Raw genomic sequence first — 12,829 nt, 5'->3', positions numbered from 1 at the left:
GCCAGGGATCTGGATTTTGTCCGTAAATATAGCGAGCGTCCGTAATAGCGGTGTATCCGCAAGGCGAGAGTTGACAGTAAATTAACCATTACACCAAACTCTATAAATATGGTAAGCGTACGGGTAATTTTTAGGGGCTTTATTTTTATTTTACTGTAGTTTTCTGTATTTTGGGGTCGTTTTTGATAAAAAAAAAAGAATTATTCCACTCGCGCTTGTTGGATATAAGATGATTATAGCCAAGCTGGCGCTATGCGTCTCTTTGGCTATTTACTATCATATCCAACGCGCGCTCGTGGAATATATCTTGATACAAACACTAAATCTCCGTAGTTTAATATCATCTTCCTGTTTTGGTTTTTATTTTTCCCATTAGTCTATCCACAACGTAAAGTCCCATGACAAGGAAAAAACTCGCCACCAGTCCACTGCGTTCATGTCGCACAATGGTCGTGTCGTCATAATTATCAGTTATGACGAAGGATTGAAAAATTCGAAGCACAGCGCATGCGGAAATCAACATGTGAAAACCAACATGTTGTCCTTTTTATTTGGTGAATCAGAGCCGTGGCTGTTAGCATCCACGGCTGGTATACTTGGTTTGTTATTAGTTGTGCATTTAATGTTGAGCACTGGTGGACAGCGGAAACATCCAAAACCTGAGGAAGAAAAAATCTCTACGCCTGCGCAAGTCGACCCGCAGATCGAAGTAGTAAAGGTAGGTTAACAAATCCCTACGAAAGGTGTTCAGTTAGCGAGGAATATAAATAGATCTCCGTTGTATATTCGATAGAATAACATAAACTGGCATCAAATAAGCATCTAGATTATCCTGACGACCTTGTTCCAAATTAGGGCAGGCAAGGCAAGGCTATACAAGGCAATTGCCAACGCGCTATTTGAATAGCGTAAGGTAAAATATCAATAGCAAAACTTGCAAAAAACAAACAAGCAAAACTAAAAAACAAAAAACCTTAAATAAGCAAACAAAACAAGAAACATACTGTACTGCGAAAATTTAGCTTTCATGCGCAGCCAAACTTGAAAATATTCACAGCATAATTTCCTGGTCCAGCTAGCCGAAACATTTGTTTTCTTCTCTGCGCGCGCTTAAAATGAATAGAAAACGTGAAACGGAAAACCGTGGAGACAAGAACTCATTCAAGTTCTCCCAAATTTGCTACGAATGTTTCCTGAAATCTGTGGTAGCAAAAAACGATGCAGGAGAAAAGGGCATCTTGATCACATTCTTTTTGGCACAATTCTCATTTGATAAGTGAATAAAGATGTTGAAATTTTAAGCTCGGTAATGAGATGTGAAAGGTGAATTGATCAACATGACAAGAGCGTGGGTAGGACAAAGAAAAAACCTGAGTCCCAGACAGGAATCGAGCCCACGACCTCCCGAACACCAGACGGGCGCTGTATCCACTGAGCTACGAGAACTCATGGAGAGCAAAGTCATTTAACTGAGTTCATATGTGACAGGCGCCTTGCGTACTGCTAGGATCAGCACTGTCGAAGTCATCGTGAGTAGTGATAAGTGAATAAAGATGGTGAATTTTAAACTCGGTAATGAAACAACATGAACTCAGTTAAATAACCTTGCTCTCCATGAAGCTCCATGTGTTCACGTAGCTCAGTGGATAGAGCGCCCGCCCGGTGTTCGGGAGGTCATGGTTTCGATTCCTGTCTTGGACTCAGATTTTTTCTTTGTCCCACGTTTGCGTCATGTTGACCAATTTACCTTTCACGATTCTCATTTGGTTTACGTTGAGTTATCATAACTATTTTAGGTATCGTTAGGTGCGCATAATTATTTCAGTTCTTCATAATTTTTTCTTAGCAGGAAGAAAATGAAAGCTCGACGGGTAGTGAAAGTGAAACAGAACCGCTGACCGCCTACTGTAAGAATGGATGCCAAGGCGCATGCGCATGTCCAGCTCTAAACCCATCAATGAAAAACAGCGAGCACACTTTGAGCCCGCATTTATCTTTAAGTGGACCTGACGTACCACCCCCTCAGCCCTTCCCGGAAGTCACTGCGAACGGAAGTCAGAGCAGTCTGCGGAAAAAAAGCAGACCGACTATCCAGCTCTTCAAGGACAAACTTCATGGATATCGCGCAGGAGGTGAACTGGACGGAAGTGAAAAGAGAGGGACTCAATTGAACGGAAGTGGAAGCAAAGGAAGTGATATTCTAAACGGTGAACACAGGACAAGTCGTTTTGCCGAATGGCGGAGAAAGAACTTTGGTAAACGGCGAAGCAGTGAGCAAGTCAGTCAAGCGAGCTCACATCACAAGACTGAATCGCCCAAATCACATCGAGGAAAGAACCGCGAGCACAGTTGAGGCTCATTTCGTAGACCCCCCTGGGGCGTAAATTTGGACAGTCTATCTGGAGAGCACTTTTTAGCGTCTGTTGTTTCTTTTGCGTTTCATTTTATCCTCAAACGTTTTACAATCCGCCAGCATTTTTAAATAACATCTACGACTACACCTTTGAAGAAGTCAGTGATGTCATTTGTTTTGTATTGGAAAACAAATAATTACTTGTTTTATTCGTTTTATTTGCTACACTTTCATATGTGCTTACCTTAACACAATTGAACAGATAATTTAGAAATTCAGTATTTCTACTTTTGAAGAATATCAAAGAGCGAACTCGACATTTTTTTACCGTAATTATTTTCGTTCATATAACTAATACATCCACACGATTATGCTGTCGTATTTATCTTGTGTATTCTTTTTTACTTTCACATACTCACTGTATTTCTACCAATTTTATTTTATTCTGCGTGTCAGGTTTACATTGATCCTCTGAACCGATTTTTGGTGTCATTTTTTAGTGTCATCCTAGCTTAGTAAAGATCTTTTTTTGTCTGAAAATGAATTAAAGATCATCCTATAAACTAAGAGACCTGGTTCGTTTCTATTGGCAAAGTCCAGACCATGTCATGGCGGAAAAATTCGCATTTGTAACATGGAAACAACAACAACAACAACAAAATTAGACCCACATATATTGTGCTAATTAATTTTTATATGGCGCTTTAACCTTATTTTGAGACAGTTTTGATGGTTTCCCAGTGTACAGTAAATTCATTAAATCCAGTAGGCAGTATTAAAAGGCCCCGTCCACACTAATTCGGAGGAATTTGAAAACGCAACAGTCACCGGTCTTTAGGGTTTGTGTTTGAGGAAAACTCGGGCAGGGACTGAAACAACATGACTATTGTGACGCCATCGTTTTCGAAAAGCTCCGTTTTCAAAACGTTTACCGTCCACACGAAAACTAAAAATCGGCGTTTTTAAATTCCTCCGGTTTGAAGAGCGTTTTCGAAAAGCTTCGTTTTCGTGGCGGATTATTGTGGACGGTAGGCCTGACCGCAGAAACAAAGCTACGCTTTCAAATTTCTCCAGTGTAGTGTGGATGCGTTTTGGCCTTTTGTCCGCACTAAAACGACCAAAACGCTGATGAAAACGGAGGCTTACGAAAACGGTTTCAAAAGTGGAGCCTTTTGAAAACAAGTGGAAAATAGCTACTGCTAGTTTCTAAAAGGTCTATAATTGCGTGTTTTAATCATTGTCTTATACATTCTGTACAGTTGCACTCCTTCGATCATCTCTGCCCCTTGAGGTAAACATATTTATATTTAATGTTTAAATACTCGTCAGGGTTGTCAAAATAAGCCGGCAACCGGCACATTTCACTGGCTATTCCAAATACTGCGCCGGCTACTCCGAATGTTAGTAGGTCAGTTCTGAGCGTGATATTGGAGAAATACAACGGAAATAAAATTGTTCAGGTAATAATTTGTTTGAACCCAAATTGGATCGGAGGGGATAAAAAAAAGTGCGTGACACGATTCGAAATTGATTTTAAAATAACTTGTCTTTTTGAAAAAGACAAGTTGTTTTCAAGATGATATACTGTGCCAGAGATGTAGTTTTCTTCATGTGCACCTCGATTTTTCAGAGTTTGTAATTGCACGGCATGCAAAGAAAATAAAGGTTGTGACATGCATATTGACCGTAAGCTGTCCAGTTATACATGTCTTCAGTTATCAGTATCTCATAAAGGAACATTCCAGAACTATAAGATCAAATTAAGAAAGCCATCTTCAAATTTGTACAATGTTTGCTGAAAATAGCCTCACATGGCATCTCAGAGAATCATTTTTCAAAAATTTTCCCTCCGGAGGGGGCGACCCCGTTCCCATACTCTCCCCGAAATAAACATGCGCAGTGCGCATCGTGACCAGCCGCTCCGCCGCAAGTTTTCAGTTCAGGCACACCTTAGCTGCCTACTTTTTGGATGGAACCTGCTTCTCAAAACCCTACTGACAACCCTGATCTTCCTTATTATTAATGTCAACTTACAACTTGAGATTGTTTCCTCGTCTCCTTGCTGAATTGGTGAGGGATGTGACCTGGAACAATCTTTGAAAACAGTACTTGAAGTATACTCGCAGTTTTGGACCAGAATACTTAACACTAAAATGATGTAGTCAACAGGCAACTTTGCATGCTCCTCAAGTGAGGGAAGGAAACTTGAATTAGGTACATGTAGGTCCAAGATTAGTAAGTTGTAAGTAAGTAAGACCTTATTTTACGAGGGTAACATTTGACAGTAATAAAACTGATAACCTAATGGCCCTCAAAAATTAAAATTTGAAAAAGAAAGAAATCGTAACAATCGTAACAATATTAAAAATAATTAAAATAAAATAATTAAGCCTATATACATCGTAAAATATTTATAAAATGTGATTATTTACAAATGTTTAATTTTTAATTTTTGGTCTGATTGGGCCGTTATCATGCATATCCCAGTTGCTAATTTATCCTGTTCTTGTAGCAGAGCAGCTTAAACCTGTGAATAGACTCAGTGTCCCTATTTGCTGAATAAATAGATGGCCTCATCTGCCAATCAAGGTGGTCCCCTTTTAATCCACAATTTCAACAAGAGACTCGATGTTTGCGTTGTTTACGCGCGCACCGGTTTTTCGATAATTTCAAGTTTTTAAAGTCAAGAACCCGTTTATGTCCTTCTTTTTGTCTTCTCAGGAATATAATTATCTATTTACATTGAAACTTTCTGCCAAAACTTTAGAAAAACGATAAAAACGTCGCATTTCGTGGACGACCGACAGCTACTGCATTCTAATGGCTGACAGTTTACGAGTAGCTCAGCCAATCAGATTGCAGCATCTGCATTAGTATACTAGTAGAATTCTAGTAATGATCATTATGCAGTAGTATTATTATGGTTGCCTGAAATAATTTTTCATTCTGAATGACAACAGCAATAGATCATAGCTAGAGACTATAGGTCGATTTCCAAATATAAAAGAAAAAGATGAAAAAAGGATGATTTTGAAGTAGGAAATTTCTCTATGTTATTATTTTTCCTCACATGATGTAGCTGCTCCAGATTGAGAACTGTGGGCACTGTGAGAGCTGACAGCTGCCTGCAGGATCTGGTTAGAATCTAAATTAATTTTAATAGCTATATTAAAAAAATAATGATTAATTTGATTATTTGAATACTATGTAATAATGCTGTCAGTAAAATTCTTTATTTGGCACAAGTCAGAATAATAAGATATATTAATAAATAAAATTAATATTCTGAACTAATTTTGGTTGTGATGTGCTATTGACTGATTCAGAAGTATCTTTGCTGAAGGAGAACTAATGGTTATAATGTAGCCAATGAACCCAACTGCATTATTTCATCATACAGAAACCTCTGGTAATGCCGTCATAATCATAATCACTACTCCAGAACAAGCACTTAGAAACATTGTAGCCATTATTTCAAAACCATGATTTAATTTAATAATTCTTCTTATTAAAATAATCATTGGCACCTTGTACAATCATCTGGATTGAATCTTGCCCTGTCATTTCTGAGGGCTCAGTAGTCTCCACAATAGGATGACCGCTGAACTCCTACAAGTATAATAGCATTATAGATATAAGATATATTTACAGATTACACTTTTATATTGACCCTATCACTCCCAGACTCTATACTAAATTCATATGAAAAGAGAAAATGCTATTGCATATTTTGTGTCTGTGTATAAAATTCCATGGTGTTACCATCACAATGAAACCTCTCAAGGAGTGCTTTATTTATACTTTCCTTAGGTGAAATTTTTCCATACTTTGCCACATTATGGAAATGATACTGCCTGACATTTTGAATTTGTAAAAAGTCAAGGTAGTCAGACGGTTTTTCCAATATCCTATAATTTATCATTCTCCTAAATATATTAGATTAGCTCTGACAGATTTTAACAAAAATAGGGTATTTTATAGGAGTTGTATGTAGTTATAACTGAGCCAAATTTAAAAAAAAAATTCACCGAAGGAAACGCGAGAAAATTCACTGTCGGTTTTGCTTTTCGTGCTCATGTTGGCGTCATAAAAATCGAAAACCACTAACGTTTTCCTTTGAGCTGGCAGATTACTTGAGCTTTCGTCCTATGCGCGCGTGCAGTCATGAAACTATGGAGGGAGCCACCTTGAATTAAACGTTCGCCCCAAAATATCGCTCGCCCGAAAATATCGCATCGTCCAGGCTAGTAGCCCCTGGGTCTCCAAGATGCCTTTAACTCTTCACATACCCTGTGTTTCGCGGGAAAAAAATTAAAAACCCAGCGCGCGTCAAAAATTATATTTTTTCACCAGAAAGTTAGCTCGGAACATATACATATTTATATTCGTTTGAATCGTCGATGAAATGACCTTTTCGGGATATTTTTTCCTTTGGGGTCAACAAAATCCTCCGATTACAAAATCACGCCGAACCCACACGTTGCAAAAAAAGTCTCTTCAAAACCCTGATTTTGAAGCGATATATCACTTTAGTGTTAATAGCTACCACACATCGGTAGAACGTAAATCTATTCCTTAACAATCCAGCTTTATCGTGTTAAAATTTCAGCGAAATCGAACAAAACCAGAATTAATTAGAATTTTTTTGCGACTTGACCTAACAATGGGCGCTACGGTCGCCCATAGCAACCGAAAAACACGGACATAACAAAGCCGACGTTTCGGCCAAAAAACTCCAGAATTATCGGCTGAGAGCTTAAACTTGAATGGGAACATCATTTTCGAACTTTTTTGAACTGATTTAGACGAAAGAATGGCCTCGGCAGGCTAGAAAAAAGACCAAGAGAAAAAACAGAACAGGACAGCATAACAAGCCGATAATATTTCACCGCGTGGCTTTCGGCACGAAAACGAAAATACAGCTTACTTCTGGATAAATTCAGCCTTAGAAGCCAGCAACTGGTCCCAAATTACTTTCTGTATCCTTACAAATGTCCTGACTTCCATCTCCGAAAGATTTTGCCCCAATTTTGAGCAAATAAACATTTCGCCGAGAGCGTCCGCCATTACGTTGGCTTGCATACTTAATTAGCTAACTTGCCAAAAATCTCCCGAGGGGGGGATATGACGAAAAGAGCTGAAAAATGGCCTGTTATTGGCTAATGATGAGATCATCCCACTGTCCAAATTTGGTGAGAATCGAAAGTAACGCCAATTTTCTGTCACGTTTTCAATCTATGGTCACTGGAGTGACCAAAATCGGCCCAGTGGTAGGCATTGCCGAGTTCAGTTATCTCTAAATTTTACGACTAGGTTTCTAAAAAACCAGTTCAGCTCTTGAAGTAAAAGTGTCGCCCGTAAATATCGTTCGCCCGAAAATATCGCATCGACCCGATTAATAGCCCCTGGGTCTCCGAAGATGCCTTAACCGAGTTAAGTTATTTTGGGAATTTTAACCAGGTTTCTAAAAAAATAAACCCAGTTAACTCTCTTAGTGCGGTCGCAGCCATCGTCTACAGCAGAATAGATAGCGAATAGCGCCGCCAATAAGAGAACGGCATTCTTGATGGACCGCTAGTAGATAAGACAGATATAGACAAGTTTGACCGTTATGACGAAAGCAAGTTACACAAAGACTTTTTCCTTCGGCAACTGTCAAATAAAGTCAGTCATCCAGAGCTGCAATATTCTTAATTGAGTTTATGGAATACTGAGCAATGAATACATTTTGCACTCTCTATATGATCATCGCCTCCAAATTTATTTGGAATCGTTATAAAATATCGATATTAATATCAACAGTATGAAATCACGAAGGTTTTTACAACCATTTGGGGTACAGTCGACTGCAAAACAAACTGTCTACCAAGTATTACAAACAATACTTTTTTTGAACAATATATTATTGTTTCGCCGCAAACGTGTTATGACGAGAAGTTCATCAGTAAAATGTTAAATAAAAACATTTTACTCGACTCCTCTGTACAGTTTTCTGGACAATTTGAGAAGCAGCCGATGAAAGCTTGCAATTTTTGCTTCAATGCTTTTATTCCTTATTTCTTTAATATCATACACACTGATTCTTTCTTTCTGCCGTTTAGCTTGTATTTGTACCCGCAGTCTGCAAGCTCCACGCTGAACTGATATAGAGGTACGATATCTGATTTACTAGAATTGTGTGGGTACAACAAATTCTTTGGTAGTTTGACCAAACAATAATTCCATAGAGTTGTGTACCCCTTGAACTAGCGACGAGCATCAAAGAAAATGTATTTCTTTTAGGTGTTTAATTAGGTTGCTTTGTATTAGTTCCTATTGGGATAATTAGGCCTCTATATATCACTCCCTGTGAATATCACACCACTTGACGCCGATCAGTTTACTCGAGGCTGTTTTTTCCTTATTCGTTGTTTAAAACAGCGTGTGACATCTTCTTATATTCTCTGGCTTGTAACCTGTGTTCAGCGTGTCTTAGTTCTTTTAAAAAAACTCGATTATTGCTGGCGGCTCCCACCATTATTTGTTGTGTTATTTGTCTCCTCTACTAATAATAGAAATGTTTTCTATTCGGCTGAACGAAGCGAAATAGAATAAAACTCATGCCATGCTGACGAGAAATAAGCTCAGTTCAGAAAACACTTTTATCGGAATGAACATTGTCATCTCAGTCAGGCCGGTTTTCGCTATTTTTAATGAAAGAAAAATTATGTTCACTAACTGCCACTGAGATTGCTACCTGTCAATACCGTTACGTGGACGCTTTTCTTTTATAAAAAGTCACGCTATCTTGTAGATCGATTTAAGGTTGATACTCCATTCGAAGAACTGAGCATTTTACTTTATGCGGACCGTGGATCTGTTTTTGAGTAAGAACCAGCTACTTCTCAAACTGAGGAAATGTGCGTTAGCATGGACAATAATTTTCTATGTATATTTAGACAGCCTATTTTCCAAAGGAATTTTCAAAACAAGATTATTTAATTCAGACATTCTAAGGAAAAACATGATATACTCGATTTCCTAAACGCAGGGCAAACCGTGATGGTTTAGTAAGAAAACTTGAACTTCACTAAATTCGATCGCAGCTTATACCCTGGGTCAGGAAGAATTATACAATTTCAGAAATAACAGAAATTATTACACTCGATTAAGCAAATCCACATATTTCTTACGAAAGACTTTCATAAAAGAACATTTATCAATGTTGAGAGGGGAGCTCATAGATAAGTTATTGAAAACTCAAGAAGTAAGTATTGGAATTATTAAAGAAGTTGCTAAACAGTACAGTTTTGTTATTATTATTGCAATCATTATTATTATTATTATTTTATTATTATTATTATTGTTATTATTATTATTATTATCCCCTTAGTTTGATTCTAATCTAACATTGTTATTTTTCCCTTTTGTTCTCTGTTTTAGCTTTTTATCACCAAACTGAACCAAGTCCCCTGTTCTTTAAAAGGTAAGTGATTTAGACGCCAAAAAAGAATTAACTTAAAAACACCTTGGCAAGACTGTACCTGCCTGCTGGGTAACTCACTCAGCTAAACAAGAATAAGCTTAGATGCAAAAAAAAAAAAACAGGAAAGAAAAAAATTGCGATATTTGCTCTTTTATTCTTCAACTTTCCAAGACTCTGAATGGAAAAAAAGAGCTCTTAATTTTTTTGAGTTATGAGTTATTATGAAAGGATTGCAAGTGTAGTTTGTTTCGAGAAAGGGATGGGAGATACTGCAAAATCCGAAAGAATCAGTTATTAGTTTTAGTTTGGCGATCAAGTCAAAATTACAGCGCAATTCTAAGCTAACAGTAAATTTTGAACATCCGTTCTCATCTATAACTTTTGAAATCGAGTCAGTTCTCAGGTCACAACTAAAATTTTGATCTATCAGTTTATAATATAAACCCCATCCAGATCCTCTGTTTAACGTTGAGTGCTCCGACTTAAAAACTTTAAAGAAGAACAAAGCTTAGTTCTAGCTGTATTCTTTTAATACTGATACCCTATTAAAGATCGGTACAGTAAATTAGGTAACGAATCATTAAATAAGGACCCCTGTTTGTTCAATTTTGGCCCTGTAAACTCGTTGCTGTGATTATTTTATTTGTAGATTCTCGTACAGCACGACACATAATGGACCAAAGGTTAATTTTAGTGGCTATGATGCTATTGATTCTCCCGTCCATTATAGCATTGGGTAAGATTATTTCTTAGTTTTATCAGACTTTTTATTCAGGCGCTATAAAGTGTTTGGACGAGGGGATAAGTGGAAGTGTGAAATAGAAAGAAAAGGGGCATTACAACTGCTACAATGAGTCAGTATGTGAGGTTACGGAAAGAATATTATTGTCAATGACACGATTATTAATAATTTTATTTATCACTGATAGTGAAGTTATGTTCATCATGACTCAATAGCCAATTCATTAACTCATATATTTTTGCCCCATTTTCTTTCCTTTTCATTTCTTTTCTTTTCAGATCCCTGGGTCAAAGCAAATCTCCGTCCTGTATGTTTTGGCACAAGGGATAGCAAGTATGGCAATTTCAACGTCCCTACCAGCGGCAAGATAGTCGCTGTAAAATTGATCCACCTCAGTGGTTACGTAAGTTGCGCTATAAGTGGGATTTCCAACTGGTCTTTCTGGGGCTGTGGTATCCATGGTGTAGTAAAAAATCACGTCAGTCTTGCCATCACAACATCAAGCAATGCCCTCCTTATGCCGCCAAACCCGTTTTTCACGTTCTCTGGAGGTGCTGGAAAGTGGTCCGAGTTACCGGGATATAACTCGTTTTCTCCTGAAATCATCCTGCCGCGTTTTTCTCCTTACTCGGTGAGCTCGGGCCAAGAATTGCGGCTGTGGTATGGTGAGGATTTGGTGGGCCACACTGAAATCGACAATGGAGGATTGGTCTGCTGTAATGTTTTGTTCTGTACGTCTGATAACAGTCCTAGCAAGTTTCAGTTTCAAGTTTCAGGCAGATTTTCTGTAATGATTCTTATTTTTTTTCACTTTCTAGCTGCAGACTGAATTAAGGGTTCAATTAATTCTAGTAACATTTAGTATTAAAGATATTGCTTTACGTCGTTGGAGGAAAAGGAAAAATGGATATAAGAAATAGAGAAAGTTATAAAACTATTATCTTTGAACTGTAATTAAATGGTACACCACAGAGCACATAAAAGGGATTTTGCTTTGATTTGGGCAGTTCAAATAAAAAGACGGCATTTTAAAAATTAAAGTGTTGTTTGTTTGTGTGTTTTCGTAAGCTGTGCGTATGCCTTTGCAAGCCATGAAACAAGCCACTTCCGGGCCTTCGCAGTCGTTACTTCTGTCGTCACGCAACTTGGAGAAGTGTTGCGTGACAACCCCAGTAACGCCTTTGAAGGAGAATAGAATCAGAAAAGTTGAAGGATTTTTTCGTTCTGACAAAATCGATATATAGCGTCAAGAGAAGAGCTGTCCAAAATATGCTCTAATTTTGTAAAAACGATGCTCAAAATTGCTCAGAAAGTTGCTCAATAAATCTAAAAGTTGCTCAAAAGTTGCTCCAAAATCTCTAATTTGCTACAATGTTTCTCAAAAAGTTGTTCATAACTTGTTCATAAAAGTTGCTTCCCTGCCATGTTGATGTTATTTTATATCAAGTAGTATTTTTTAATAGACTAGAGCATAACATTACCAGGTTTTTCCTTTCTGAAAAAAGTCTTATTATATCTTTTAACGCTGAAAAATATTGGTGTTATCCCGTTTCCTAAGGAGTTTCGAAAATTTATTTTTAATGAAGCCAAAAGTCGTCTACATCAACTTGGATTTTCCTTGAAAGTGTTTGGAAAGCTTGGAAAATCTTTCTGGAATTCGGAAATTCTCGGAAACGTTTGTATTCCCTTTAGGAAACATTCGGAGAAGGGACTGTTGAAAAGTCTTCTGGAAGTTCATGTCACAGAAATCTGTCCTTGTCCTTATTAAGCGGCCTAATGTTAACGAGAGGATATGAGCCTTTAGTCGGAACAGGTAAAACTGTCCGAAACGGAGGCCGGGGTTCAAATATATGGGCGCGGTAACCACGGTGCCCCATTCGCCCCTCCTACCCAGGCCATATACTAATAACAACTACAACAACAATGCTTTATTTACTCTTGACACTTAATACACATTTGCGATGAAAATTACAATACTTTAGGAAAAAGAAGTGAGTTAGTGAGAAGTGAGTGAGGAGGGAAACAGTGACTTTTGTTTCCCCGAGACCCTCAAAACATTGAGGTCTAGGGGAAACAAAACTCGCTGTTTCCCGCGGGACCAGTCATTAAGTGCTTTTCCTCCCAACTCAAAAATAGAAAGAAAAAAAAAAAAAAAAAACCGCGAAGAAATCGTTTGATTGACACCGGCTGGCTCACAAATTTGCCGCGGTTTCAAGGTGCACGACCCGATCATGTGCGAGTCGAAAGTTCAAGTTGTTGTTTCCATAGG

At 37.9% G+C, this 12,829-nt stretch overlaps 2 protein-coding genes across 2 annotated transcripts; both read left to right on the top strand.

The window, feature by feature from the left end:
• The first annotated feature begins 13 nt into the window (after nt 1–13).
• On the top strand, nt 14–5,026 carry LOC145502784 (uncharacterized). Its single transcript, XM_081482165.1, has 2 exons — nt 14–718; nt 1,850–5,026. Exons 1-2 carry the CDS (start codon nt 437–439, stop codon nt 2,351–2,353), a joined length of 786 nt encoding a protein of 261 aa, XP_081338291.1. The 5' UTR covers nt 14–436; the 3' UTR covers nt 2,354–5,026.
• Nucleotides 5,027–8,454: 3,428 nt separating this feature from the next.
• Nucleotides 8,455–11,654, top strand: LOC145460271 (uncharacterized). The gene is made up of 4 exons (XM_081445020.1): nt 8,455–8,504; nt 9,776–9,818; nt 10,468–10,554; nt 10,839–11,654. Exons 3-4 carry the CDS (start codon nt 10,491–10,493, stop codon nt 11,387–11,389), a joined length of 615 nt encoding a protein of 204 aa, XP_081301146.1. The 5' UTR covers nt 8,455–8,504; nt 9,776–9,818; nt 10,468–10,490; the 3' UTR covers nt 11,390–11,654.
• The last annotated feature ends 1,175 nt before the right edge of the window (nt 11,655–12,829 follow it).

Source organism: Orbicella franksi, chromosome 11, assembly GCF_964199315.1.
Source record: "Orbicella franksi chromosome 11, jaOrbFran1.1, whole genome shotgun sequence".
Lineage (NCBI taxonomy): Eukaryota > Metazoa > Cnidaria > Anthozoa > Scleractinia > Merulinidae > Orbicella > Orbicella franksi.
The sequence above is the reverse complement of the archived record's forward strand: the minus strand, read 5'-3'. Positions and strand labels throughout refer to the sequence as shown.

Bases quoted from the DNA above. Each gene is read 5' to 3' on its own strand.
- LOC145502784 (XM_081482165.1), top strand. From the start codon at position 437: ATGTCGCACAATGGTCGTGTCGTCATAATTATCAGTTATGACGAAGGA. The intron at 719-1,849 runs GTAGGTTAACAA...TTTTCTTAGCAG, and splicing joins CGCAGATCGAAGTAGTAAAG to GAAGAAAATGAAAGCTCGAC.
- LOC145460271 (XM_081445020.1), top strand. From the start codon at position 10,491: ATGGACCAAAGGTTAATTTTAGTGGCTATGATGCTATTGATTCTCCCG. The intron at 10,555-10,838 runs GTAAGATTATTT...TTTTCTTTTCAG, and splicing joins CCCGTCCATTATAGCATTGG to ATCCCTGGGTCAAAGCAAAT.